This window comes from Ammospiza nelsoni, chromosome 1 (genome assembly GCF_027579445.1).
Source record: "Ammospiza nelsoni isolate bAmmNel1 chromosome 1, bAmmNel1.pri, whole genome shotgun sequence".
Taxonomy (NCBI): Eukaryota; Metazoa; Chordata; class Aves; order Passeriformes; family Passerellidae; genus Ammospiza; species Ammospiza nelsoni.
Genome location: NC_080633.1, coordinates 369,390 through 397,188, shown reverse-complemented (window position 1 = coordinate 397,188; position 27,799 = coordinate 369,390). Strand labels below are relative to the sequence as shown.

General features: G+C 64.0%; 3 protein-coding genes across 4 annotated transcripts in view; 1 reads left to right on the top strand and 2 right to left on the bottom strand.

Moving 5' to 3' along the window:
- Positions 1–114: 114 nt before the first annotated feature.
- FASTK (Fas activated serine/threonine kinase) lies at positions 115–10,241 on the bottom strand. Its single transcript, XM_059491491.1, has 10 exons — positions 10,117–10,241; positions 9,203–9,806; positions 6,406–6,876; positions 5,653–5,801; positions 5,237–5,453; positions 4,632–4,791; positions 3,611–3,702; positions 2,754–3,369; positions 2,165–2,279; positions 115–318 (listed from the first exon to the last, which is right to left on the bottom strand). The coding sequence occupies exons 2-10, from the start codon at positions 9,759–9,761 to the stop codon at positions 232–234; spliced, it is 2,466 nt and encodes an 821-aa protein (XP_059347474.1). The 5' UTR covers positions 9,762–9,806; positions 10,117–10,241; the 3' UTR covers positions 115–231.
- Positions 10,242–10,481: 240 nt separating this feature from the next.
- Positions 10,482–12,376, bottom strand: TMUB1 (transmembrane and ubiquitin like domain containing 1). The gene is made up of 2 exons (XM_059493284.1): positions 11,922–12,376; positions 10,482–11,422 (listed from the first exon to the last, which is right to left on the bottom strand). The coding sequence occupies exons 1-2, from the start codon at positions 12,293–12,295 to the stop codon at positions 11,068–11,070; spliced, it is 729 nt and encodes a 242-aa protein (XP_059349267.1). The 5' UTR covers positions 12,296–12,376; the 3' UTR covers positions 10,482–11,067.
- A 7,241-nt stretch (positions 12,377–19,617) lies between these two features.
- Positions 19,618–27,799, top strand: part of AGAP3 (ArfGAP with GTPase domain, ankyrin repeat and PH domain 3) — a 111,088-nt gene continuing 102,906 nt past the window's right edge. For both annotated transcript variants that reach the window (XM_059490949.1, XM_059491004.1), the window contains exon 1: positions 19,618–19,912. In XM_059490949.1, the coding sequence (XP_059346932.1) occupies positions 19,633–19,912 (280 nt within the window). In that variant the 5' untranslated portion in view covers positions 19,618–19,632. The remainder of the gene's footprint in view (positions 19,913–27,799) is intronic.

Below are 27,799 nucleotides of genomic sequence, written 5' to 3'. Positions count from 1 at the left end.
CCCCCCAAGTCACACCCCGGCCCCCCATAATGGCAATAAATAATCTCACACTCCCCCAGCCCCACAGCAGGAGCAGTGCCCACGGCCTGGCCCCACAGCCTGGCTCCCCAAGATGGGGAGCATCTCCATATCCCCCGACCCCCCGGGATGGGGGGCAGCTCCGTATCCCCCGGCACAGGGGAAGGGGCTGGCAGCACCCACCTGGCCCCCCACACCCCCCGGATCCATCCCTCAGAAGCGCAGCTCCCTCAGCTTCTGCCGCAGGTAGTGCTTGGCCTCCTCGATGCCACTCACCTTCTCCAGTTCCGTGTAGGGCAGCTGTGAGGGAACAGAGACCATGTCAGAGCAGTGACAGCATGTCTGGCCCCACCTGTATCCCCAGTATCTCCAGCCCCCAGCCCCACTCAGCCTTCTGTGGTGGTGTGAGGAAGAACCAGAACGCAGATCCCTCCTGGAGGAGGAGGGCACAGACAGAAGTATGGACAATAGCAGGGCAAATGCAGACAATGCCCAGCTGCTGGCTCGTCCAGCCTGAGCTCAGCTCTGGACAGGTGCTGCAGGCACACAGAGGGAGGAACTCAAGCCTCACACCACCCTCAAGCCCCTGCCAGCACCCTCCATGGAAGGTGACAGCGGACTGGGGGGCTGCAAACCCTGAAATCCTGCAGGTCCAACAGCCCTGAGGGGACCAGGGGGCTGCAAACCCTGAAACCCTGCGGGTCCAACAGCCCTGAGGGCACCAGCAGCACTCACAGAGCAGGACTGAGGGTATTGGGACCCATGCTCCAGCCACTGGCAGCACACGGGAGGAATAAAGGTTCGGAGGGCTGGAGGCCCTCAACCCACAGGTTTTCACCTGGAAAAAGGCGGCTCTGGGGAGACCCTTTAGAGCCCCTTCCAGTGCCTAAAGGGGCTCCAAGAGAGCTGGAGAGGGACTTAGGTCAACAGCCTGGAGAGACAAAACAATGGGGAATGGCTTCCCACTGCCAGAGGGCAGGGCTGGATGGGATATTGGGAAGGAATTCCTGGCTGGGAGGGTGGGGAGGCCCTGGCACAGGGTGCCCAGAGCAGCTGTGGCTGCCCCAGGCCAGGTTGGACACTGGGGTTTGGAGCAGCCTGGGACAGCTGAAGGTGTTCCTGCCCGTGGCAGGGGCTGGCACTGGATGGCCTTTAAGGTCCCTTCAGCTGGGTCCCTGCTGTGCCTTCTGAAGAAGGGACACTGACAGCCCTGGCCAGCCCAGCCCAGCCCTAACACTAGCTCAAGGGAGAGCTGGCCCTGCTCCCAGCCCAGCTACTGCTGCTGGGCAGCTCCCAGGTGATTCCTCAGCAGTCACAGGACTCTGGAGCTCTGCACAAACACGGGGCTCTGGGCTGCTGGGCTCTAGGATGAGGAGGGAGCTGCGGCTGGCACAGCCTGGCGGCAGCAGGGAGTGAAACTGTTTGGGAATGGCTGTGGGATGGCACGGTGGAGGCACTGCTGCAATCCTGGTCCTCTCTGCAGTGCAAGAGTGAACAGGACAGAGGGCTCCTTTCCAGTGCCGTTCTCCTCAGAAAGACATCCTCAGGCTAAAACCACCCACAGAGAAGCACGTGGGAGCTGCACATCCTAAACCAACACCTGGAGTTTGCCAAAGGAGCTGCACACCTGAGGGCTCTCCCAGCCCCAGCACTCGGCAGGGAACACCTGGGGCTGGAACAGGGCAGGCAGGGCTCTGGCACAGGTGGTGACCCAACCTCCCTCCTGCCCCCTTGGCACATGGGATCACAGGTCACCATACGTGGGCCCAGTGTGTCCCCACCACCTGATTCCACCCCAAGGCCCCAGACCCAATGCTGCCCCTGTGGCTGTGTCTGCCAGCCTGGGCTGAACATCCTTCCCTTCCCCTTCCCCTCACTCAGGTCGGGTCTTAGCGCACAGGACAAACCGTCCCTTGTCTCTGCTTTCCATCAGGGCTGGTGTCACCCACCAGCTGCATGGAAAAAGTCCTGCATGGGGTGGGGGAGGGCGAGGAGACATGAGGATGAGTCATCCCTGCTTCCTCTCACAGGGACAGGAGTGTTTACACTGGGGATGCCAGGCCCATCCTTGCAGGGGGATGCCAGCGCTGAGCCCATCACCCACCGTGTGCTCTGGCCCCGAGGAAGCGGGTACAGCCCCCCTTACCTGCACCAGACAGTATCCCAGCAGCCGCAGGTGCCGGTCCCTCATGGCCCGGGAGCCCACCAGGATGTCGGAGTTCTGGCAGTAGTGCCACTTGTCATTGACCGACAGCACCACCCTGCACAGGGGACAGCACGGAGGGAGGGCAGCGTCACCCCACAGTGCCACCCCACCCACGGACCCTGCTCCCCAGCACCGTGGCAGCTGAAGAGCAGCACCCAGCTGAGCCCAGACCCTGCTGGTGGCAGGGACAGCTGTATACAGCACCCAGTGGAGTGGGGACTGGGTCTGTGTGTGCCCCATGGCACCGGGCAGGAAGGGGCCAGGGCTGAGTGTCTCAGCGAGCAGGAGCCAGGGCAGTGCCAGGGTGGCTGTTCCACTGGAAGGGAGCAGAGCCAGGGCACTGCCAGGGTGGCCCACTGGAAGGGAGCAGAGCCAGGGCACTGCCAGGGTGGCCCACTGGAAGGGAGCAGAGCCAGGGCACTGCCAGGGTGGCTGTGCTGTGGGAAGGGAGCAGAGCCAGGGCAGTGCCAGGGTGGCTCTACAGCACAAGGGGACGCGGGGCACGCCCGGGGTGTGGCCCTGCCCGTACCTCTGGATCTCCTCGGCTCCCTGCGGCCCTTCTTGTGGGCCCCGCTTGGGGCTGGGCCGGCACGGCGAGGGCCCGGCGTCCTCGCTGGCTGGGGGACTGCGCTCCTCGGGCTGCTCCTGGGCCTGCTCCCCCTGGAAGCAGCCGCGCTCCTGGCCGGGGCAGCCGGCCGCCTCCTCCTCCTCCTCCAGGATTTTGCCGATGGGGAACTGGAAGAGGGAGGCGGCAGAGGCACGCGGGGAGCAGTCGGGGGTGCCGGGCGGCGGCGCCGAGAGGCACTCGGAGGGGCTGCTGAGCGTGGAGCTGCCCGGGCTGGCCAGGGAGGGCTCCTTGCTCAGCCCGCAGTAATAGTCCGAGGGGGGCTGGAAGCAGGGCCCCCCCGGGGCCGGGCACAGCGCCGGCAGGAACCGCCCAGCCCGGCTGCCCTCCCGGGGGCCTGGGGGGCTGCTGGGCGCCTCTGCAGCAAACGGGGCAAAGTCTTGCAAATCTGAGGCGAGGGCGAGCACGCTGGAGCGCAGGGACATGGTGACAGGGGACGTGGCTGGGGGCGCCCTGGAAGCTGCTGGAACGCGGGACAGAGGCAGCACCGTGCCTGAGCGGTTGATCCACAGCAGGAAGTCTGCGGGAGACAGAACAGGGATCAGCTACTGATGGGACACGGCTCGGGACCTCTGTGCCCCAGCTGGGACTCTGAGCCAGCAAACAGAGACAGGGGAACGCCCCTTCTGCAGCGGGAGCTTTGTCCCAAAGGCAGTGTCACAGGACAGGCAGTGACAAAGCAGCCAGAGCTCATTCTGCCCCACATGAGCTCCCACCCCCAGCCCCCCGATGCCACTGGCAGCCCACAGCCCGGAGGTTACCTGTGCAGTACCCAGGGGGCAGCACCTCGTCCTGCCGGTAGCATTCCTCCCCCACCAGCTGCCGCAGGGCCTCGGCCACCAGCCCCTTGTAGCTGCAAGGAGGGGACAGTCAGGGCACTGCAGGGGCTGGCATGTGTCCCCAGAACTGTTGGTGCTGCGTACATCGATGTGGAGATGGGAACCCCCAGGAGTGGAACACCCAGGCCTGGAGTTTTGGGCTCAGCTGTTGGGAGTCAAGAGGGGACGGGCTCCAGTTCCTTTTGCAGGAAAGCTCCTCACAGTATTGGGACACCAAAAGCCCCTAAAAGGGCTGTCCAGCCCTGGCACCACTGCCCAGGAAAGGGGGGAGTCCCCATCTCTGAGCCATGTGGATGTGGCACTTGGGGACAGGTCAGTGGTGGCCTTAGCAGTGCTGGGGGACAGGTGGGCTCAGGGGCTAGGTGACCCAGCATTGTTATGACATCTTCATCCAGATGTGCAGCCCCTTCATGCAAACACCCTTCCTCCTCCTCCGCCCAGGTCCTGCTGGGGAAATGGGGTGTGCAGGATGCATTCCCATCATCTGATTTTTTGCTCTCCTCATTGTCAATCTGAAAGCCTTCACCTGTATGCCAGTCTCCTGACCTCCTGTACATCCTGCTTCCAGCAGGTGGTATCCCCAAAATGCATGGAGTGCGGTGAGGCTGGCGTGGCACAGAGAGGGCATTGACTGCAAGAATGCCTTGGGAAGGAAGCCTCTGCACCCAGCCTCCGCGCCCCACTGTTGGTATCTCTGGCTGGACTTGGAGGCCCTTCCAAACCAGTGCTCCCTGTATGAATATCACCTCTTCTCCACTGAGGCACTGAGGTCTCCGAGGCTTTCCCAACCCAAACAATTCTGCAATTCTAAATAATGCTGTGATTTTACCCCACAAGCTTTGGAGCTGCCATAGGGGCCTCCATCCCAGCACCCTGCGGGATGCTGCCAGAGCAGGTGACAGACCCCTGTCCCCCATGCAGGGGTGCTCCCCCGGCCCCTCACCTGTACTTTCTGTTGGCCTCGTCGGCGGTCAGGGCGTGCTCGAACATGAGCACGCGGTAGCGCGGGTCCAGCCGGGGGCCGCTGTACTCGCGGAACTCCAGCTCCACGGCCGCGTCCAGCAGCGACAGGTACCGGCGCACGATCAGCGCGTACGGGCTGCCTGCGGGGAGGTGGGCATGGAGACCATGGGCACCGAGGGCACCACGGGCACCCCCTGCCCTGCCCAGCCCTGCCCCAGCAGCGTACGGGCTGCCTGCGGGGCGGGGTGTGCATCGAGACCATGGGCATCACGGGCACCCCTGCCCTGCCCAGCAGCGTACGGGCTGCCTGTGGGGCAGAGTGTGCACGGAGCCCACGCCACGGGCACCCCCCGCCCAGCCGTGCCCCAGGACCGTAGGGGCGGGGTGTGCATGGAGACCACGCCACAGGCACCATGGGCACCCCCTGCCCAGCCGTGCCACCAGGGAGCACCCCTACCCCAGCTGGGGCTCTGCCAGCCGGGAGCACGCGCATGGAGCCCACGCCACGGGCACCCCCTGCTCAGCCGTACCACTGGGGACTGCCCCCACCCCAGCTGGGAGCACCCCAGCAATGGCCCCACGTACTCATGACATTGGTGATGAAGCCTGGGGAGAAGACCTGGTGCAGGACGGTCTGCGGGAAGTGGCTGAGCTGGAACATGGACATGAGGATGTTGACGGTGGCCAAGGGGGAGCTGCCAGCCTTCTGCTCCAGGATGGCCTCCAGCTTGGGGAAGAGCTCGCCGTGGTTGGAGGGGCGGTAGTTCATTCGGCTGAAGGGAAACACCAACTTCTGGATCACCTGTGGCAAGAGAGGCATGTGGGGCCGGGCTGGGACAAGGGACAGGTTGGGGCCACCTGCCCGGTGCCATGAAGAGACGGATGCTCAGAACCCACCCGGACTGGGGCAGGCCCCTGGCTCCCTGGAATGCCCCTTCACCATGGAGAAGGGCCGTGGCTGCTGTGCCCAGGCGTGCCCACAGACGGAGGGGAGCGCTCACCTTGCTGTCGAGCTGCTCGCCGCGCTTCAGCAGGAAGTTGGCGATGGTGTCGAGCAGGCGTGGCTCACGCAGCCGGTGCCGTGCCACATACTTGGCGATGAGGGCCATGGTGTAGGGGGTCAGGTTCTCTGCCTTCCGGGGCAGCCACTCTGCGAGCCAACACAGCGGGGAGGCCATCACAGGGCCAGCTCTGTCCCCAGCCCAGGTCCTCTGCAGCCACCGCAGCCTGGGCAGGTGGGAGCACAGGACCGGACAGGAGGGCCAGTCCCAGAAACCTCAAAAGCCAGGCAGCTCCTAAAAACCCTCAGGTATATGTCAGGTGACAGGCTGAGACAGATTCCTGTCATACACAGCCAGAAGGCACAGATGGAGCACAGCTGGAATGTGCACAAGTGGGGCTTTCTGCAAAATCCCACCAAAACTCTGCTGTGCCCAGCCTGGAGTCACTGTGGGAAAACAGCCCCTGAAGGAAAGAGGGGTTCCCAGTCCCTCCCAGGCTCTAGAGGAATGGGGGGCTCCCAGCCTGTCAAAGGGCTGGGCTGTCAGTGACAAGGGTGGCCATGACACAGGGTTCCTTCTGCTCCACTTCTGGGGCTCAGCAGGGCCCCAGCTGAGGCTGCACCACCCAAACATGTCTAGGGCCAGGCTGGAGGCTGCCCCCCACCCTGCCAGAGGCCCCCATGTCCCCTGGCTGACCAGAGCCCTGCACCCACAATGAGGGGGCAACGCTGGACCCCCCCGGGCACCCCTCACCTGCCATGCTGCGAATGAAGCGCTCCTGCCGGTTCTCGTAGAAGAGCTGGGAGCTGAAGATGGCCTCCAGGGCCTTGTTGTTGGCCTCCTGGGCACACAGGGCCAGCATCTCGTCCAGCAGCGCCAGCTCGTGCTCCCTCATGGCGCTCACCTGGCCCAGCGTGTGCCGCACCAGGCGCAGGATCTTGCGGTTGTTGATGAGCTGCTGGTCGGAGGCCGCGTGGCCCTGCAGCGCCTGCGCCCGCAGCCGGTAGTAGGAGAGCAGCAGGAACAGGGTCTGGGGGTGCCGCTCCTTCTCCAGGTGCCGCTCCAGGCTGCTGAGGCACGACTCCACCAGCGGGTGCGGGCTGGAGGGGTGCAGCCGCATCACGCTGCTGAACACCATCGACACGTCCTTCTGGTTGAAGCGGCCCAGGCGGCTGCGGGACTCGTCCTCCAGCACCCGCACCAGTGGCGACTCCCCGGGCAGCCCTGCGGGGGAATGGGAAGGGGTCAGATCCCAGCACAGGATGGCATGGATCAGATCCTGGCACGGGTCACATCCCAGCACGGCTCAGATCCCAGCACGGGGTGGCATGGATTGGATCCCGGCATGGGTCAGATCCCAGCACGGCTCGGATCCCAGCATGGCTCATATCTGGGTACGGGTCAGATCCCGGCACGGCTCACACCTGGGCACAACTTGGCTCCTGGCACGGCTCAGCCCCGCGGCACAACCGCCTCAGAGCTCGGGCAGGAGGCCACTGCCATGACTGGACGGATGTGCTGGGTCAGTGCCCAAACCGAGCAGGGGAAGGGAGGGGAAGGCAAAGCACGGGCAGAACATCAGAGCATCCACACCACAGCAAACACTGCAGGGAGCTGTGGGTCATCCTCACCTGTCCCACTGCAATGGGAGCACTGCAGCTCACCCTCAGTGGCAAGGTTTATTTCCTAAGTCTCAGACATCTCAAAGACAAGGAATTCATAGAATCCCAAAATCTCAGGTTGTTTTGGTTTGGAAAGAACCTTAAATCCCACTCAGTTCCACACCTCTGCCATGGGCAGGGACACTTCCACTAGACCAGGTTGCTCCAACCTGGAGCACTGGAGCACTTCCAGGGGCTCTGTGCACTCAAAAAACTCACATCAAAAAGTTCATAAAAAAAAGTTGTGGTTGGAAAACAACTGTGCCATCCCATGTGACCAAACTAAACCCTGTTTGTTCCAGCAGAGACTAATCCTTTGGCTTTTTTGACCTTCTCCTGTTTCCCAGCTCAGCCTTAGCTTGTGCTAAAGACCTGGCTCCCAGGGAAACACTTCCCTGTAGCTCAGGACGTGTTATCCAGGCCTGGGCACAGGCTCAGTGCCTTGGCTGTCAGGAGGGATCTCCTCAGCAGAGGCAAAGAGCACTGGGGGGGCCTGGAGTTCCCCATCACGGCAGGATTTGGGCGGGCTCAGGCCGCAGGGCAGCGCAGGGCCAGTCACTGCGGGTTACTGTTAATCAGAACTCAGCTGGGGGAACGAGCAGAATTGGTCTGAGCAGCCGCTTTGTTCCGTGAAAAGGCCTCAAAGGAGAGCTGGAGTTTGTGTTAATGAGGGACAAGGGGGCAGAACAAGGTGGGGGGCCCAGCACGGGGAGCCTGGCGAGGGCAGGCAGCCCCGCTCAGCGTCAACAAACAGCCGGCGCCGCCGCCCGGGACCGCGGGCAGGGCCGGCCCCCCCGGCCCGGCAGGGGCTCGGGTTACTGCCTCAAGCACCGGCCCCGGCCCAGGGCTGCGGGCAACGGGAACGGGATGGGGGAGCCAGGGAAGGAGGGCAGGCACCCGCCGGATCGCGGAATCCTGGAATTGTTTGGGTTGGAAGGGACCTTAGGGATCATCCAGTTACAACCTCCTGCCGTGACCAGGGACACCTTCCACCAGACCAGGCTGCTCCAAGCCCCTGGCCTTGAACACCTCTAGGGATGGGGCAGCAACAGCTTCTCTGAGCAACTTGTGCCAGGGCCTCCCCACCCTCCCAAGGAAGAATTCCTTCCCAATATCACATCTAACCCTGCCCTCTGGCTGTGGGAAACCATTCCCCCTTGTCCTGCCTCTCCAGGCCCTTGTCCCAAGTCCCTCTCCAGCTCTCAGAGCATCTCTGTGGCCTCCTCCGGGCTCGCTTCATGGCTGCCTGCCGGTGGGCTTCAGAGCGGGAAGCAGCACAGCACTGCAGATAGGGACTCACCTGAGTGGGACAGAGGGAAAGATTCCCCCTCCTGCCCTGCTGTCCACTCCTCTCTTTGGATGTGGATCCCACCCCCTTGCTTGCAGCAGAACTTGCAGGGTCACCCTGGCCCACAGATGGAGGAGCCTCTGGGATGCAGCCCTCCCTGGGACACAGCCTCCCCAGTTCAGCAGCATGCCAAGGAAGCTGCACAGGAACCCAAATACTTCAAACCCTCTCTCGCACACAGCAACACCTGGTGCTATGGGGCCTGTGCCCTCCGAGAGTGCAGCCAAACCCATGGTGTCCCCCGTTCGTGCTCGGGTGGTTCCTGGTTTTCAGGGCCTGGAACTCAAGCTGGAGCTAGACACGGCCCAGGAGAGGCGGACACACATGCTGCCAAGCAGAGCTGCCCAGCACCAACCTCCTGGTCAGCCAGGGACACTCAGTCCTCCTGCCCTGGAGGAGCAGAGCATCGCTGCTGCACTGAGCCTCCTGCCCAGAGCCCCAGGGGTCACAGCCCATCTGCCCCAGACCCAGCAGCGCAGCAGTGCCCAGGAGCCGGGCTGGCGCCGTGCTCCCCACCCTGCGTGTCACCCCAGGAGCTCACCCAGCGCGGCCGCCGCATACAGGCAGTTGACGATGCTGAAGTTGTCGAACTTGGCGCAGCCGCTGACGATGGCCTGGCACAGCACGTGGAACTCGGGCTGCTCCAGCACCTGCCCCGCGGGCCCGCGCCCATCCCCGGCCCCCGCGGGCGGCCCCGGCTGCTGCTGCAGGAGCTGCCCCAGCTTGTGCAGCGCTATGGGGTAGTGACTGGCCGACACCTTGCCCGGGTTCTGCGTGACCCAGCGCAGCACCTCGCCCACGCTGCGCGAGCGCTCGATCAGCCGCTTCATGGTGAAGAAGGTGTCGTAGCTCATCTTCTCGTGGATGAAGTTCCAGCTCTTCCTCTTGCCGTGGGCCCGGCCCCGGCCGCCGTCCGGGTGCACGGCGGGCAGCAGCCCATGGCCGTAGGGGTCCAGGGGCAGCAGCAGCCGCGGCCTGGCCTTGCCGGCGCAGCAGCAGGCGGGGAACATCGCGGCACCGCGGCGCTCACGGGCAGCCGGGCCCCGCGGGCCCGCCCGGGTCAGAGCGCGGAGCCATGGGCACAGCAGCGGGTACAGCATGGCGGGGGCGGCGCGGCGCGGGGGGCTCCGCGGCTCCGGAGGACCCTGCGGGACAGAGCGGCGGGGCCGTGACGGGGGGACCGGCGGGACGGCCGGGCCGGCGGGGGGCACGGGCGGCCGCGGGCACTCCCCCCACCCACCCACAGGGATCCCCGCCCCCGCGACTCCCCGGCACCGGGCCCGCCGCCCTGTCCGGGCCCGCGTCCCGCCCGGCCCCGCGGTGCCGGGACCTCCCGCCCGCCCGGTGGTCCCCCGCCCCTCTCCCGGGTATACCCCGACCTCCACCGGCACCGGGCCCGCCCCGGTCCCCCCGGCGGGACTCCCTGCCCCCCCCCCCCACCCGGCCCGGCCGTACATGGCGCTGGCGGCCGCTCGCTCCCGCCGCCACCGCCGCCGCTCAGCGCCGCCGGGACACGGACCCGGCCGGGGAGCGCAGCCCCGCCGCCATCTTCCTGCGGCCCCGCCCCACGCGCGGCACTTCCGGGGCGGGGCAGGCGCGCGCTGCATGCAAATCAGCGCCGGGTCCCCGCCAATGAGCGAGAGCTCCGCTGAGCGCGGGGCGGCGCCGCCAGCGCAGGCGCGCTGCGGCCCTGCGGAGCGCGTGGCGGGAGGAGCCGGGCCCCACCCCCCGAAGCCCCGCCCCCAGCCCGGTGCCCGGTCACACCGGATGCCGCCACCCCTCCGACCCGCGGCGCAGCACAGCCGGGACGCCACGGCCGCTCACAGTCTGTCCGCTTTAATCGGAACGGCGGTGGGGGGTGGCACCCCCAACATAGCATCGGGACCCCGGCACAGTGGGGAGTGCAGCCACCCCCGGCACCGGGACCGCTGGGGGGCACTGAGCTCAGGCAGGGACCTCAGGAGCGCATCCCGCCGGCACCAGGACCCTCGGCACGCCAGGGCTCATGTGTCTCCCCAGGCACCGGGACCCGGGAGCAGCCCCCGGGAGGGGCCAGGCCGCATTCCCACGAGGAGAAGCTCCGCGGGCACGGACACCGGCTCGGGCAGGACCGCGCCCGAGGAGCTTCTGCACGCGGAGTGGCTGGGGGGATGCTCCATGCAGGGACAGGGGGCAGCGGGGCCCCCCCGAGGTAGCTGAGCCCCCACTCCTGCCACAGCCCCTGTGTGCAGACAGGGCGCGGGTGGGCCCGCGGGGGACACGGTCCGGGGCCAGCCCCCCTTCAGGTGCAGGGCAGGCCCCACGTGCCCCCGATATGCTGTGGGCTGAATGCAGAGCCCTCCACGTCCCAGGCAGGCTGGGCAGGCCCTGAGGGTCCCGCGTGTCCCCGGTGCGGGTGCGGCCGCGCTATCTGCGGTACATGGCGAAGGCCACGAAGGTGACGAGCAGGGTGAGGCCGGCCAGGCAGGTGGTGGCGGTGGCGGTGAAGACGTGCCGGTGCTGCAGCTGCAGGTACCAGAGCAGGGCCAGCAGCAGCACGAAGAGCGGCAGCGCCAGGCTGCCCACGCCCAGCGCGGCGGGCGCAGGGCTGCGGGGGCCGGGGCTGCCGGGGGCCGTGGCGGCCGCGCTGGGCGGCGACAGGTGGCAGTGCAGGACGCTCAGGTGGCCCAGGTGCAGCTCCGCCAGGCTCTGGGTGTCGTCACGCAGCAGCTGTCCCTGGTAGATCAAGCGCACCTGCTGCTCCTGCCCCGGGAAGTAGGTCCTGCAGGAGACAGGGACAGCGGTCACACCGCTGACGGGACAGGCCCTCTGACCCACCTCCTGTGCCCACCCCGAGCTCTCACCCACCCGCACAGCTGAGCCTGTGTGTCCCCATCAGCCGCCCGGAGTGTCACCTGCCAGCTCAGTTTCTTCATCCACATCCTATGGGTGTGCCCACCCTGACCCCCACCGTGCCTTGCACACCTGACCCCACACACCTGTGCCTGTCACCTGCTGAGACAGACCCCTCTGCCAACGCACCCACCGTGACCCTCCCGCCCTGCCCTGCGCACACACCCGAGCGTGCCTGTGCCCATCAGCGACCCCAGGTGTCCCCTGCGAGCCTGGGCTGTCCCGCGGCCCCGCCAGGGACGAGCACAGCTACCCGGGCACAGGGACCCCGGCACAGCCACCCGGCACGGGCCGCTTGTCCCGGGACAGCGCTGTCCCCTGCCGGGTGCTGCGGGGAGGGGCCCGGGACCCTGCCCGCACGCCCTCACCTCTTGAGCGCGCCGACGGTGTCCCCGGGGCGCACCCGCGCCAGGCGCTCCGTGTCGTTCAGGAACTTGAGCCGCAGCACCAGCGTGGGCTCGGCGGGGCCCTCGGCGGTGGCCGCGGGAGGGCTCCGGTGCCGCAGCCCCTCCGCCTCATCGGAGGCCGCCGCTCCCTCGGCCGGGGCCGGTGCAGGGGCCGAAGCCGGATTGGGGGTCGAGGCCTTGCGCTCGGCGGGGGCCGTGCTCGGGGCCGCCTCAGCCAGCGGCGCCGCGGGCTCGGGGGCGCGCGTGGAGGCCCAGGCGAGCCCCAGCACGGCGGCCGCCAGCAGCAGCGCGAACAGCACCGTCACCTCATCGCCGACGCCCTCGATGAGCGCCATGGCGGCGGCAGGACCGAGAGGGCAGCGGGCGGGCGCGGCCTCAGCCCGCGGGGCCGCGGGGAACCGGGGCCACGGCCGCACCGGGCCGGGCTCGGGCCGCCATCGCGCCGCTTCCGGCCGCGTGCGGGGGGCCATGGGACACGTAGTCCTGGCTGTAGGCGCCATGGCGGGGGCGTGGCCGCCGCGCGGGGCACGCCGGGAGCTGTAGTCCCGGCCCGGCGGAGGCGCGCCCGGGGCAATCCCAGTTATTCCCAGCTCCTCCTAGACACTCCCGGTACTATTCCAGTAACCGCAGTGCGTTTCCAGACGGTCCCAGTGGGGTCAGTTCTCCCCAGCATGGGCCCAGCTGCTCCAAATGCGATCTCCGTTGCTGCCAGTTGCTCCTAGCGTAATTCTAATTTACCCAGTTAGCCCCACTATGCTACCATTTGTCCCCAGTGTAGTTCCAGTTGCTACCAGTCACCCCCAGTATGGCTCCAGTCACTCCCAGGTTTAAATTCCTGTGGCTGTGCCACTTGGGGACATGGGCAGTGGTGGCCATGGCCATGCTGAGGGTGGTGGGCTTGGGCATCTCCGAGAGTTTTCTACCCTCAGTGATTCTGGAGCTGTGAATCCCCAGGAGTGGCCAAAGTCACCTGCAGACTCTGATTAAAATATTTTATATTAGATGAAAAATCCTTAGTTTTAGGTTAAAAATTGTTAATTTTAGGTGAAAATGTCTTCATTTTAGGCTAGAAATTGTTCATTTTAAGTGAAAGATTCTTAATTTTAAGTGAAAAGTTCTTAGTTTAATATTAAAAAATCTTACTTTTAGGTGAAGAGGTCCAACCATGGAAACACAGCAACAGGGATGGGGGAGATGGGGACAGACTGACTCTCCCATAAAGGACAATTGTGGGTGGAGGGGAAATTCTGGGCAACAATGTCCCCTGTCCCCAGGGGTGGTGACTGGGGTCGACTGGTACCAACCTCCTCAGGTCCCTCGCTGCTGTGGCACTGATATTTCCTGGCATGAGATCAAGAGGATTTTCTCCTCCATATTATTTTTCCTGGGAGGAAAATCAGGATGAAATCAGGACAAAGCCAGGAGGCATCAGCGAGCCAGGGCAGCCCCTTCCTGCTGAGGGTACCTGGGGCTGGGGCCCTCCCAGGAGGGAATCCCTGATTTCTGTGCAGGGATTCTGGGAGGGAGCTGGAGGTGCGGGATCCCCGCTCCAGGTGAGGGATCCCCGCTCCAGGTGAGGCAGGGATGCTGGGGGGAGCTGCAGGTGAGGGATGCCCGCCCCAGGTGAGGCAGAGCTGTGTGAGCCTCGGCTCCCGAGGAGCCCAGCGCATCCCGGGCTGTCAGAGCAGCGGATGTGACACAGCAGCAGATTTAAAGCACGGCTGATCCCTGCAGGCACAGAACGGGATTTATCCCTTCCCGACGCTGGAATGAGCCTGGATCCGCCGCTGGAGGGGCTGTGTCTGCTCAGATTTGAGCGTTTATCCCGCGGTTCATCCCCTCCCTGATAAATCCCCTGTCTGCTTGTCACCGTGGATTTGTCTGGCTTCAGCTCCCAGAGAGTGAGGCTTTTCCATCCTCCCCGCCCCGATTAAGAAGCTGTTTAATATTTCCCTGAAAGCGCTTCCCCAGTGCCATCCAGCCAGCCAGGAAAAAGCAGATTGTGCTCCTTTACTCTGCTGCAGAGGAGCCAGGGAGCGCTGGTGCTGCCGTGCCCAGGGATGCTCGCAATGCCTTGCACTTTTCAATGCTCTCCTGGAAGCCTGGCTCTCTAAACTGTGGCTAGTCCAGGAGGTGGGAATGCCCTGCCCTGCCCTGCCCTGCCCTGCCCTGCCCTGCCCTGCCAGGGCCCTGCAGGCAGCTCTGGGGGGGTCCCAGGGCTCAGCAGGGTGGGCACCCCGACTGTGACACCCAAAGGCGTCCCAGCCCCTTCCTGCAGCTCTGCCCTGCTGCGGCTGGGCTGTGATGGCAGCTCTGCCCTCCTGGGGCACAGGGGAACAGGCAGTGCCCAGCTCCTGGAGGGCTGGAATGTGTCCAGGGATGGAGCTGGGAAGGGTCTGGAGCCCAGGAGGGGCTGAGGGAGCTGGGCAGGGGCTGCAGAATCCCTGAGGAGCTGGGAAGGGCTGGAGAATCCCTGAGGAGCTGGGAAGGGAATGGAGAATCCCTGAGGAGCTGGAAGGGGCTGCAGAATCCCTGAGGAGCTGGGCAGGGGCTGCAGAATCCCTGAGGGAGCTGGGCAGGGGCTGCAGAATCCCTGAGGAGCTGGGCAGGGGCTGCAGAATCCCTGAGGAGCTGGGCAGGGGCTGCAGAATCCCTGAGGAGCTGGGCAGGGGCTGCAGAATCCCTGAGGGAGCTGGGCAGGGGCTGCAGAATCCCTGAGGAGCTGGGCAGGGCTCACCTGGAGCAAAGGAGGCTCAGGGGCCCTCGTGGCTCTGCACAGCTCCTGCCAGGAGGGCACAGCCGGGGGAGGGTCGGGCTGTGCTCCAGGGAACAGGGACAGGAGCAGAGGGAACGGCCCCAAGTTGTGCCAGAGGAGGTTCAGGTTGGATATTGGGGATAATGCTTTCGTGAGAAGGGCTGCCCCATTGTGTTTCTGCCAGGGTTCATGGTCCCCTCTGCCTGGCTCCTCTTTACTCGCCATTTCACCTTCCCTCAATGCTTCTCCCTGTTTGTCCCCCATGACTGGGCTGGGCCCTCCTGTCCCACAGGCCTTGCTGGGATTGTTGTTCAGGCCCCCACCGAGCCCCGGGGGTTTAATGCCCCTGGTTCCATTTCCAGCCTCTCTTCCCAGAGCCCTCACCATCGGGCAGCCCAGCTGCACGGGGCTGTGACCAGAGAGGGGCACAGAGGGATCCTGCCTGGTGGGGCACTGGGGGCACTGGGACACCAGCCAGACAGGGATGTCCCCCCTGTGCTGGCCCTGTCTGTGCAGAGGCAGCGCTGGTGGGAGCCACCCACCCATCCCAGAAGAGCCCTTCAAGGTGCCTGCAGTGGCACAGCTCCCTGCTGTCCCCAAAATCCACGGGGTGGCATGAGGTGGCCGGTGGCATCGCGGTGGGTCACAACAAGGGACACAGCCAGCCCTGGGACACAGGGACACAGCCAGCTCTGGGACACAGCCAGCCCTGGGACACAGCCAGCCATGGTCCTGCATATACCTGGCAAAAAAATAACAGTAAAGTTAGGACTAAGTCTTTTGTCCTTGGGTGTGTGTAGCAGCAATCTTGACATCTTCAGTGTCATGCTTTTTATAAGCTACAAGAACATAAAATTTGGGTTGATGATTTATCATCATGGTTCATATTTTTGTTTTTTTTTTGGGGGGGGGTTAGTTCTGGGCTTAATTCTATGCTTGTTTGGGGGTGGTTGTGGAGTGATGATGACGGTTATTGGTTTTGATACTAAGAAATATAGAGGAAAGTTAATTGAAAGTGTATTGATGACAAATGATTTGGATAATGCTGGCCACCCCATGATGCCAGCAGCCGTGCTGTTGTCCCTGGCCCAGCGAGGGACGTGACTCTGGGTGGGACCCTGCCCCTCTCTGCCCCTCTCTGCTCCCCCAGAGCTCAGGCAGGGCACAGCAGAGGATTCCAGCTTGCCCCCTGGCAGCCGCGTGCGGCGATTAGCGGGGCAGCCTCGGTGCTGCAGAGCGAGATCAGAGAGCTGCAGCCATTCCGGGAGAGCTGCTGGCTGATCCCTGCCCAGGGAACAGCCCCTGCCATGGAGGGTGACATCCAACGCCTCTGGTGTCCCCACAGCAGCGCTGCCTTTGGGAGCAGGAGCCACAGCTCTGGTGGGGGCACAGGGCTGCCCCAGCCCCCAGGGATGGATGGAGTTTCCTGCTCCCCTTGGTCTGGGAAGAGGAGTAGGGTCCCCAGCTGTGTTCTCAGCTCTCCCAACATTGGTGTACCCACAGAGAGAAAGCCCCAGTTTTTATTGCAGAAGGGATCAAACTCCTCAGTGTCCCAGGGCCTGAGAAGCCATAAAGGCCTGGGGAACGCCGGGCCCCCCTCTCTGCCCTTTTTGCTCTGACACCGACTGAAGCTCAGCTCTGGGCCCTGGCCTCCCCTCAGCTCTGTTCTGGGGGTGCTGCTCCCAGCCCCACATCCTGGGTGGGCACTGGGATTCAGCTGTGGGGACCCTCCTGCTGTGGTGAACATTGGCATTCATCTGTGGGGACCCTCCTGCTGCCCCCATGGGCCCTGGCACTGCCTGGTGTCACAAGAAGGTTTGGGTGGGAAGGGACCCTCACACCCATCCTGTTCCACCCCACTGCCATGGGCACCACAGGTACCCGGGTGGCTGCTCCAGGGGTGGGAGCAGCGGCAGCAAAAGGAGGGGGAGGAAGAGGAGGAGGAGGAGGCAGTGGAGGAGGAGGCAGCTCCTCTTGGCAGCAGCACTGGTTTGAGGCACTCACGAGCTGCAGCGTCAGATGGGAGGGCTGCAGATGGAGCAGAGAAAGTTCAGGATGTGAGGGTGAAACCCCTCCTGAAAAGCAGTTTACATCCTCAAGAGGCCTGTGTCTGCAGGAGGCAGGTGGTGGCCATCCCTGAGGGAATGCTTGCTCCTGAAAGCCTCGGCTTGTCCCCACCCGCTCCTGCCTTTTCAGCATGCTGAGCTTCTCTCCCGGGTTCTCCCATCCCTTTGCTCAGCCCCAGCTCCATCTGTTTGCTCTGCTCCCTCTGCAGCACTCCAGGCTCCAGTTCCCGAGCGCTGGCCCCGGGGCTGCCTGGGGGTCCCAGTGCACGGGGCTGGCAGGGACAGGGCCCTCTGTGCCCACTGGGGCTGGGTGATGCTCCATCCCTGTACCCTGTGCCATGTGTCCTGTGCCCTGCGTCCTGTGCTCTGTGCCCTGTGTGTACCCTGTGTCCTGTGCTCTCTGCCCTGCACCCTGTGCCCTCTGTCCTGTGCCCTGTGTCCTGTGTGTGCCCTGTGTCCCATGTCCTGTGTCCTGTGCCCTGCTGGCTGTGGGGGACAGTGGGACCCTGGGGTCAGTGCTGGGGGCACTGGTGGCACAAGGACACCCCAGCTGTCACCTCAGGGCAGTCTGTATGAGCAGCTGGGCTGCAGGGCAGGGCGGGCACCGCTCCTCCCTGCCGGGGGAGGAGGGAGAAGAGCCAGACAAGGGGGAGGAGGAGCAGGGGGCAAAGGAGCAGGGTCAGGGGGTGTGGGGAGGCCAGAGCCCACCTGTCAGGGCAAAGCCACCTCGACTGGTGCAGGCTGCATCACTGAGGGTGAGGGAGGGATGAGGGATGATGTCTCTTCCTTCATCAGGGATAAATCCTGGAATCCCTGACTGAGAGGGTGCCGCGGCGGAGGAGGCTGCACCTGGGGTGTCTGGGCAGTCAAAGGTGCTGGAATGGAGACAATTCACAAATGTTTGTGTGATAACTGACTGGGGACAGCGTTCAGTGGGGTATTGGGGAGAAATTCTTCCCTGTCAGGGTGGTGAGGCCCTGGCACAGGTCACCCAGAGAAGCGGTGGCTGCTCCATCCCTGGAAGAATTCAAGGCTGGGTTGGAGGGGGTGTGGGGCAGCCTGGCCTGGTGGAAGGTGTGCCTGTCTGCAGGGGAGGAACTGGACGGGCTTTAAGGTCCCTTCCCCCCCAACCATCCTGGGATGGTGCTGGTGATGCTGGTGATGATGGAAGATGGAGAAAAAGGCCATGAGCAAGGACCAAGACACCCAAACAAAAAACAGGCTGAGAAAGGCCATTGCACAGCCTGTCTTGGGGTGGTGGGATGCAATCCTCTCAGACTCAAAGGGAAGCTCCCACTGAGCAGAGCTGTGACCGACAGATCTTCCAAAGACCTTTGGGAGCCTTGCAGAGCACGCAGGGTGAGGGAGCATGCAGGGCGAGGGGAGCCCGGTGCTGTAACAGATACACATTTTCTAAATGCTTTCAAAAAACCCTCATAAAAGCTGTTTTCTAACAACCCCCTTCTCGTGGCAGAGGCAGTAGGGACACACTCAAGGAATCCTGGAAGGGCACAAGAAGGAGGGGAAGAGGGCAGGGAGGTGCTTCTCCCACCCACACATCCAGCACCCACTGTTGAGGAGTCACAGAGGATTCCAGAGCCCGGAGGCATTTGGAAACTTCCCAGGGATCTCTCCTCCTCCTTTCTGCCTTGCCGTCCTCTTCCTCCTCCTCCAGCCCTTCCCACCACCACCCAGAGAGGGGCAGAGGGTGGGAACCAGCCCCAGCTGCCCCCTGAGCCCCCTGGCACTGGGGCATTGCTGCACACCGTGACTGGTCCCAGTGGGACTGAGGGAGAAATCCATTGCAATCCTGGTTCTCTCAGCCGCTCAGATTCTGTTCCTTCTCCTCTTCCAAATTCCACTTTTTTATTTAATCTGCCAGGGCCCTTTTTTTTAACGTTTCTCAGCCATTTGGAAGATTTCAGCTGTCATGCCCCAGCGAGCTCCCTGGCCCCCAGGGTGCTGCCAGGGGCTGCCAGCCCTGTGCCCATCCAGAGCCTTGCTGTGCCCCAGGTACCCCATGCCAGCTGATTTAGGGATGGGCACAACGGGAGTGGTGTAACCAGTCCCTGCCCAGCAGCATCCCCCGAGATGGCCGGACTGACACCAAGCTGGCGCCCTGGGCAGCTCCATCACTGTGCCAGCGGGGACTGGTAGCCGGGCGGGGGCCGGGGAGGGGGCCATGCCCACCACCGGGGTGCCGAGCGAGCAGGGGCCGCGGCGGGACGGGCAGGACCGGCACCGACAGCGCTGCGCTCCCGGTGCCAGCTGCCCCCGCTCCCCTCGGGCTGCCCGTGCCCCCGTCCCCTCCCGGTTCCGTTCCGCTCCCCGCTCTGCCCGTGCCCCCCGGTCCCCTCCCGGTGCCGCTGCGCTCCCCGCTCTGCCCGTGCCCCCCGGTCCCCTCCCGGTTCCGTTCCGCTCCCCGCTCTGTCCGTGACCCCGTCCCCTCCTGGTGCCGCTGCGCTCCCCGCCCTGCCCATGCGGCGGTCCCCTCCCGGTTCCGTTCTGCTCCCCGCCATGCCCATGCCCCCCGGTCCCCTCCCGGCGCCGCTGCGCTCCCCGCTCTGCCCGTGCCCCCCGGTCCCCTCCCGGTTCCGTTCTGCTCCCCGCCATGCCCATGCCCCCCGGTCCCCTCCCGGCGCCGCTGCGCTCCCCGCTCTGCCCGGCCGGCTCCCCGCCCGCCGCGGGGCCGGTCCCGCTGACGCGGGCGGGGCGGGGCGGGGCGGGGCGGAGCGGGCGGGAGGCGGGCGGGGGCGGCGGCGCAGCCCGGGGACCCGCGGACGGACGCGGCTGCGGCCATGCAGCGGCTGCCCGGAGCGCCGCGCCGCTGACCGGCCGTGCCGCCGCCGCGATGAACTTCCCGGGCGGCGCCGGGCAGAGCCCCGGGCAGCAGCAGAGCCTGGCGGCGCCGGGCGGGCCGGTGCCGGTGCCCGTGCCCGGGCCCTCGGGGCCACAGCCCGGCGGGCCGCCCCCGCCGCAGTTCGGGCTCTCCAACTCGGCCGCGATCCGCGCCGAAATCGGGCGCTTCGAGTCCGTGCACCCCAATATCTACGCGATCTACGACCTCATCGAGCGCGTGGAGGACCTGGCGCTGCAGAGCCAGATCCGCGAGCACGTCATCTCCATCGAGGGTGAGCACCGGGCACCGAGCGGTCACCGGAACGGGCACCGAGCGGCCCGCCCGCGCCGCCGCCTTTGTCCCCGCCGCCGCTGCACCTGCGCCCGCTGCCGCCCGCGGGGCCCGGCGGAGCCCGGCCCGGCCCGGCCCTGCCCGCGGCGCCGGGATCGCGCCGGGCCCTGCGGCGGCGGGGCCGGGGGCGCGGGGCGCCGGGCGCGGCCTGCGCGAGCCGGAGCTCACGGGCTGCGCCCCCGCCGCCGGCAGCGGGCCCGGGCTCGGCGGGGCTGCGGGGGCCGGGCGGCAGGCAGGGAGCGAGCGGAGCGGACGCGCTCGTCAGCCGCCCCCGCCCCGGCCCCGGCCGGCCCCGCAGCGATGGTGGTCGCGGCCGGGCCTGCGCAGGGCCGGGGACTCCGCCCGCGGCCTCTGCCGGCAGCGGCGGGCGGGGGCGGGCGCTGGTCCGGCGGCGGGCGGGGGGGCTCGTGCTCGGCGTCGACGGGAACGGATCCGCCGGAGCCCGTTAACATTAGCAATGCAGAACACTGCGGCCCGGGAGCCGGCAGCCAGGGGAGAGATGGAGCCGAGCAAATGCAGAGCGGCTGAGGAAATGCAATGGAGCCGAGGGGCTGCGATGGAGCTGGGGGACTGAGATGGAGCCCAGGGGCTGCAATGGAATTGAGGAATGGGGATGGAATTGAGGGACAGGGATAGAGCTGGGGCTGCAGTGGAACTGGGGGACAGGGATGCAGCCGAGGGGCTGCCATGGAATTGGGGGACAGGGATGGAGCCGAGGGGCTGCCATGGAATTGGGGGACAGGGATGCAGCCGGGGGTCTGCGATGGAGCTGAGGGTCCGTGGTGCAGCCGACGGGCTGAGATGAAGGGGGCTGGGGTGGAGCTGCAGGCCGGGATGGGCCAGTGGCTGCGGTGGAGCCGAGGGGAGGGGAAGGCTGATGGAGCTGTGCTCAGGCCCACCGTGGGCCGGCAGGCTGCTGCAGCCCCCAGCCCAAGGGTCCCTCTGCCCTGCAGTTCCTGCAGCTGCCCCGCAGCACGGAAGGCAGGGCTGTGGGTGCCTTTGGCTGTGTGAGCAGCCCGGGTCCAGCCCGGTGCTGCCGTTTCCCTGCCGTGGGTTTTGTTGTCCCAGCTTGGTGGCAGTGTGCTCAGCTCCGTTCCTGCTGCCTCATGCCAGGAATGTCACTGCAGGGGCACACGAGGTGCTTTTGGGGAGTGGTGACCCCACTATAGGGGTGCTGGCCACCATGGTGATACTGCATGTGAGCAGCAGTCTGGCTGCCTCTCCAGAGGCCTGCATCCCTCTGTGGTCCTTTTGGGTTTCTGTGGAAAGGAGGAAAGGAACGTGGCCTGAAAGAACAGTCAGGCCTGTAAGAAAGAAAAGGGTTGAAGGAACGTATTTATTGGCCTTGTGGTGCAAGGACAAAGGACACTCAGTGGGGTTAAGACAGGAAGGATGTAAAAACCCTGTGCTGAGGCTGGAGGGGCCTTTCCACATCTGTGGAGGTCTTCAGCCACAGAAAGCTACTGGGTTGGTGGAACTGGAGGAGAAGAGCAAAGGTACTCAGGCTGGATGGAGACGGGTGGCAGTGGCTCAGTCTGATAATGTTGGGGTCCCACCAGTCCAGCTGGGGGAGTCACAGTGGGCACGTGGGAGAGGACTGTGCTGTGCCCGTTCCCATGGCAGCTCTCCCTGCTTTGTGCCTCTGATGGCAGCTGTGGTGGGAGCCCCGAGATCACTGTGACATGATCTTACCGTGAGTGAGGTTCCTGCGCTGTGGGACAGAGGAGCTGCCAGCTGGGACGCGGCGGGGCTGTGCCCGGCGTGCTGCCAGGGTCACCGCTGTGGGCAGAGCCCTCCCGGGCAGCGTGCCCCTGTCCCTGTGCCCCTGCAGAGCCCCGGGTGCGGGCTGTGTGTCCCGCAGCGGGAGCTGGGCGCGGGTGGGAGGCGCGCGTCTCTTAGCAACTCCTCTGCTGCGTGGTTCCTGTGCTGCTGGCAAGGTGTGAACGCACTCACCGGCCTCCTGCCGGCTGCTGCCGAGCTGCTCGGGGCTTCCCAAAATGCCCGGTGTCCCCAGAATGAGGGCTGAGGGCTGCCCTGCTCACCTGTGTCCACTGGGCTCACCCGTGTCCAGGGCTGTGGCATGGATGGTGCCAGAGTCTGCGTGTCCTTGGGGGCTTTGCCTGCTCAAGCCATAGCCCCATCCTGTCTCTTCTGAACCTTCCCTGTGGATTTGTAGCAGGAATCCCACAGATTTCGTTGTCTGCATTCCCTTAATACCTGCCAGGCGCTGGGATGAGTCCTGATCCCGGTGAAATGTGTGCTGTGTTTACACAGTTACCTGTGACCCATTACCAGGTGTGTGTGAGTGAATTAACAGGGGTTAGTTAACGGCTGGAAGAGCCTTGCTGGAGATGTTATCATTCCACGGAGTGCCTTGGTCTGGAAGGGAATTTCCTTTTAAACTGCAGGTTTGGGGCTTGATACAGAAATGTCTGAAAGAGCGTTTTGTTTGTTGATGTTCCTGATCTGAAGATCAGAGTTGGTGACTGGAACAATGGTTCGTGGTCTGAAAATCCATGACGGAAGTTGCCAGTGAAACCCCAAATTCAATTTCCTAAAACTTGAGTGCTGGGTCTTGCAGGACTTGCTCATGTCCTCCTGCCAGATTCCTTTCCTGTAGGTAATTCCCTCATTTTTGAAGGGGAACAGTACTGTGCTGCAGCGGGGCCGAGGGTCCAAGCTGCCCCCCCCGGGCCAGGGCCACCAGTGTCCCTGCAGGGGTGTCACCGCAAGGGTGTCACCGCAAGGGTGTCACCAGTGGATTTGGGGGCGTTGGCAGAGCTGTACAAAGCTGGGGGATGGAGGGGGGGGTGTGTGACAGTGTGGCTGTGCCAGGGGGGCTGGGGTGGATGTTGGGGGGCTGCTGCAGCCCTGCCAGCCCCAGGCTTGGGGAACGAGCCTTTCTTGGGAAGTTCACAGCCCACGGTGGGGTGAGAGCAGCTGCGCCTGCTCATGGGTCAGATCCATGGTGCTGCTGCGGAGGAAAGGGAACTGTGCTCTGTTTTGGTCTCCTCCTGGAGCTGGAGCTGCACTGGCAGGCCATGGGGGCTGAGGGGCACTGGGGCTGGGGAGATGGCGCGCTGGGCTGGTCGCCAGCATCAGCTGCATCACAGGCAGGACCTGGAGGCTTTTGGTAGCTTCTAACCACCAAATTTGGACAGATTTTCAGGGGGCTTGCAAAAAGCGATTCCCTCATCCCAGGCTGCTTTCCTTGCCAAATTGTGGAGACTGCTGCAAGCTGCTGAGTTCTATAAAAGATTTCATATCTGCATAAAGCAGAACCATACCAACCTGGTGCAGCCCTGCTCGCAGTACATGTGGCCTCCAACGTCGTGACTCTGGGACAGGCTGCAGACAGAACCGTGTTAATAGAGTTTGTAATTAGAGCACTAATTGCACAGTGCCTAATTCCTTTCCTAGAAGTGAACTTGGAGCAGTGACCAGAGCGTGGGTTTGAGGAGCACGAGCCATGTCTCTGGTGTGAGGGTTACCTGAGGGAATGCAGGACAGGCTGCAGCAGCAGGGGGCTGCAGGAGCCAGCACAGACCCATGGGCAGCTGGGAGACACAGCCCCAGCAAGGTGGAATAGCCAGAGATCATGGTGTGGCACCAAGGAGATGGTTACACAGAGGTTTTCTGGGGGTGCAAAGGTGTGAAGGCAGGAGGAGAGGTAGAAGGGAGATAAGAAGTAGGTGAGATTCGCTCAACAGAGCTTCTGCCAGATGATGAGAATTTTCTTCTGACGTTTGTGGTTGTGCACATGCCTTGCAGCCCACCTAAAGCCCAGCTCTCTGGGAAAGCTTGGAGGAGGTTTGAGCCATGGTGAGGACTTGGTGTCTAGGGAGCAGCACCAGGAATCTCTCTGTAGTCAGCTTTACCTGGAGCACATGTTTTTTAACCTTAATTGTCCTTCCTCACCTCTCCCACCTGCCACTAAACCTCTCTGCAGTTTAAGAAGCAGGGTTAGTTTGGGCAAGCTCTCCTCTACAGTTTCCAGCTGTTGCTGCTCTGGCAGAGGCTGGGGATGAGGGAAGCCCTGCAGAATGTGTGTGGTGGCTGGGAGCAGCCTGGATGTCCACGAGCTCCACACCTGCTGTGCCAGGCAGGGGCTGCCCCACTGCTGGCTGTGCCTCACTGCAGGGCCTGGCTGTTGGCTGGACCATTGGGTCACTTGCTGTAAACAGCCCATCCCAAGATTTTAGCCTTAAAAACAAGGCCTCAGGCTGAGGCCTGTTGCAGGAACAGACTTGGGCCTGTGCCTCAGGAGTTTATTCCATCATAACCTGTCTTGCTGTCAGTAAGTGCTGTGTCTTTTCCAGCTGGCATCTCCAACATCCTGGGTATTTTCTGATTCCCCTCTTAGAAAGGACTGCTTTGATACTTTGGGCATTTTCCTGTTTAAAGCCACTTGCACCAGTTACTGAGGCCACTTTGCTGTCTCTGTTTCTCATGAACTAAATTGGCTGAAGTTCATCATTCTGTTCAGTTCCAGCACGAGTCCTCCTGCTCCATGCTCCATCCTTTCCCAACATCTTTTGGAACTGATGTGCTGATTCACAGAGCAGACTGAGGCAGGAGCTGCCACTGCTGCAGGAGCTCCTGGAGGAAGATGAGGACCCTCCTCAGTGCTGGGGGAGCCCCACACTGCCAGGCTGCACTCAGGGCTCACCATGTCTTGGCTCTGCTGAATCAGCCTCGAGTAAATTACACCCTTTGGGAAGGAGAGCGTTCTGCTTAGCCAGCTTTTTCCTGCTAATTCCATGACCTCTGCAGAAACTGCCCTGTTTGTGTGTGCCTGTGAGTTCCCCAGGGCTGGGAAACCACAGGCCATGGTGCTGGGGTGCCGTGGGGGGAGCTGCACACTCCGAAGCCATGGGCACATCCTGGGCATTCTGGGCAGCTCTGCTGCATTACCCCCGCATGCAGGTAATGGCCACTCTAGCACTGGGGGCTCCAGATTTCCTGGAAGTTTAGTGCAAAGGTGGTTGAAAGAGCACAAAATGAGAGTTGGGCAAATCACAGAACCAGAGAATGGTTTGGGTTACACACCATCTTGTTCCACCCCCTGCCATGGGAGGGACACCTTCCACTGTCCCAGGTTGCCCCAAGCTCCATCCAGTCTGGCCTTGAACACTTCCAGGGATGGGGCAGCCACTGGTTCTGTGGGCAGCCTGCGCCAGGGCTTCCTCACAAGGAAAGATGCCTTCCCAGTATCCCATCTAACCCTGCCTTCTTGTCCGTGAGAAGCCATTCCCCCTTGTCCTGTCACTCTTATCCCGAGTCCCTCTGCAGTTCTTCTGGAGCCTCTTCAGGCACTGGAAGGAGCTCTAAGGTCTCCCTGGAGCCTTTTCTTCTCCAGCTGAGCATCTCCAGGTGAACATCGCAGCCTGGCTCTGGAGCAGAGGGGCTCCAGCTCTCGGAGCAGCTCCTGTTCTGGCCCTGCTCTCTGTGTTTGGGTGAGGGTGCTCTGGTCTCAGGGCCAGCTCCAGGAGAGGCTCCAGGGGCACTGGGAAAGGCTTCCTGGGCTGCCTTACCTTCCTGCTGCAAGGGAGAGCCCTGGCTGCTCCACCCTGCCTGTGTCCTGGCCTGGCTGAGGTCCTTGGCAGGGCTGGCCCCGCTCAGCCTCTCATGGTGCCAGTACCTGGCATGAGCAGCACAAGCTAAAGGATCTGCCTGGAAGGAGTCCTGGGGCAGATCCTGGTGCAGTGGGAGACGTTGGACCCCCAGGAGTGATGGGCAAGAGCCAAAGCGCAGCTGGAGGAGCCTTTAGCACGCTTGAACAATACATCCCCTGTTTTTATTGAGTTTTGTGTGCCCGAGTCATCTGGAGGCATCTTCACCAGGTGCAGCTCACACCTTTCTGAGTTTGCAGATGGGGAATCTGGTCTTGGGGAAGAATCAGAAAAGGCCATTCCTTGGTGATTGATAGGAGTTGGGAGAGATGGTGGAACTGCAGCAGGAAGGCTGGAGGATGGTCCTGATGGCTGGGAGCTGAGCAGGATGGAGTTGCAGGGGCTGTGCTGGGTGAAGTGGAGGTTCCTGGTGCTCTGGGGGCAAGAACTCAGTACTGTGGCTAAGAAGGAAAACTGGGATGTGAAGGGGAAGAACAGGATTGGAGGTGGGGTCAGGAGAGAATTGGGAATCTCTGTGGCTGCAGTTTCAGTTCCCTTGATCCAATACCAGCGTGGTTGCTACGGGCAGGGACAGTGCAGCTCTGCCCGCTGGCAGCTCCTCCTCCCCATCCCTGTGATCAGGAGCTGCTCTGCCAGGAGCCAGGCCGGTGTTGGCGCGGTTCAGTCAGCTCTCAGCTGCTGTGAGCACGAGGAGGGGGCAGCGTGCTCGGGGCTGGGGGAGGCACAGGCCTGGCTGCTGCTCTGAGCTGGGCGACAGCGGTGCCACGGCTCCCTGTGCCAGTCTGGCCGTGCCACGGCAGTGCCACAGCTCCCTGTGCCAGTCTGGCCGTGCCACGGCTCCCTGTGCCAGTCTGGCCATGCCACAGCTCCCTGTGCCAGTCTGGCCATGCCACGGTGGTGCCACAGCTCCCTGTGCCAGTCTGGCCGTGCCACGGTGGTGCCACAGCTCCCTGTGCCAGTCTGGCTGTGCCACGGCTCCCTGTGCCAGTCTGGCCGTGCCACGGCGGTGCCACAGCTCCCTGTGCCAGTCTGGCCATGCCACAGCTCCCTGTGCCAGTCTGGCCGTGCCACGGCAGTGCCACAGCTCCCTGTGCCAGTCTGGCCGTGCCACAGCGGTGCCACAGCTCCCTGTGCCAGTCTGGCCGTGCCACGGCTCCCTGTGCCAGTCTGGCCATGCCACGGCGGTGCCACAGCTCCCTGTGCCAGTCTGGCCGTGCCACGGCGGTGCCACAGCTCCCTGTGCCAGTCTGGCCGTGCCACAGCGGTGCCACAGCTCCCTGTGCCAGTCTGGCCGTGCCACGGCAGTGCCACAGCTCCCTGTGCCAGTCTGGCCGTGCCACGGCTCCCTGTGCCAGTCTGGCCATGCCACAGCTCCCTGTGCCAGTCTGGCCGTGCCACGGCGGTGCCACAGCTCCCTGTGCCAGTCTGGCTGTGCCACGGCTCCCTGTGCCAGTGTGGCCGTGCCAGTGCTCCGGCAGTAGCTGGGAGCAGCTGGCAGCCTCTGGGGCACGCTCTGTGCCTTTGGCCGGGCGCTGCCGCTGTCCCTGTGCCCGCTGTGGGTCGGTGTGATGCCAGTGCTGGTGACTCTGCTCCCCAACACACCCATTTTGGGAAGTCCTGATGTAACTCCTGTCTCGGCATGAGCCCCCGAGGCTCAGGAGTTTCACAGCCTGGTGCACAGAGCCTTCTCCAGTTCAGGGCTGCTCTGCGCTGGGGCTCTGGGCCCTGCCTAGGAGGGCGTTCCTGGTGGGAGCAGCGAGGCTGGGGCACCTTTGCACAGTTACTGTGGCTCATTCAGCTGCCATTCCCTTTCAGGAGCTTTCCCAAAGCTCCTGAGAGAGCATCACCCCTTCCTGCAGAGACCCCTTCCAGTGCTGGGCACCACGGGGCTCTCACCTCCTCTGGAGCCCCACTGAGATGGGAATGTCAGGCGTGGCTGCATCCAGGCTGGTTGTTCTGAGCTAGTGATAGGGCTTGCTTAATTTGGGTGGCCAAATTAGGTCTGGATGATGTCTGATGTGGTCCCAAGCTGTGTTTCCAGCTGGGCTGGCATGGGAGGGTCCTGTGCTGGGGAATGCTGGGTGCTGTGGTGCCTGGGGCAATGGGGTACAGCCTTGGGGCTGAAATCCCCTCATAGTTGGCGTGGATGTGGGGGGAGTGGGCAGCACCACATGGTCTGGAGGAGCAGCTGTGGG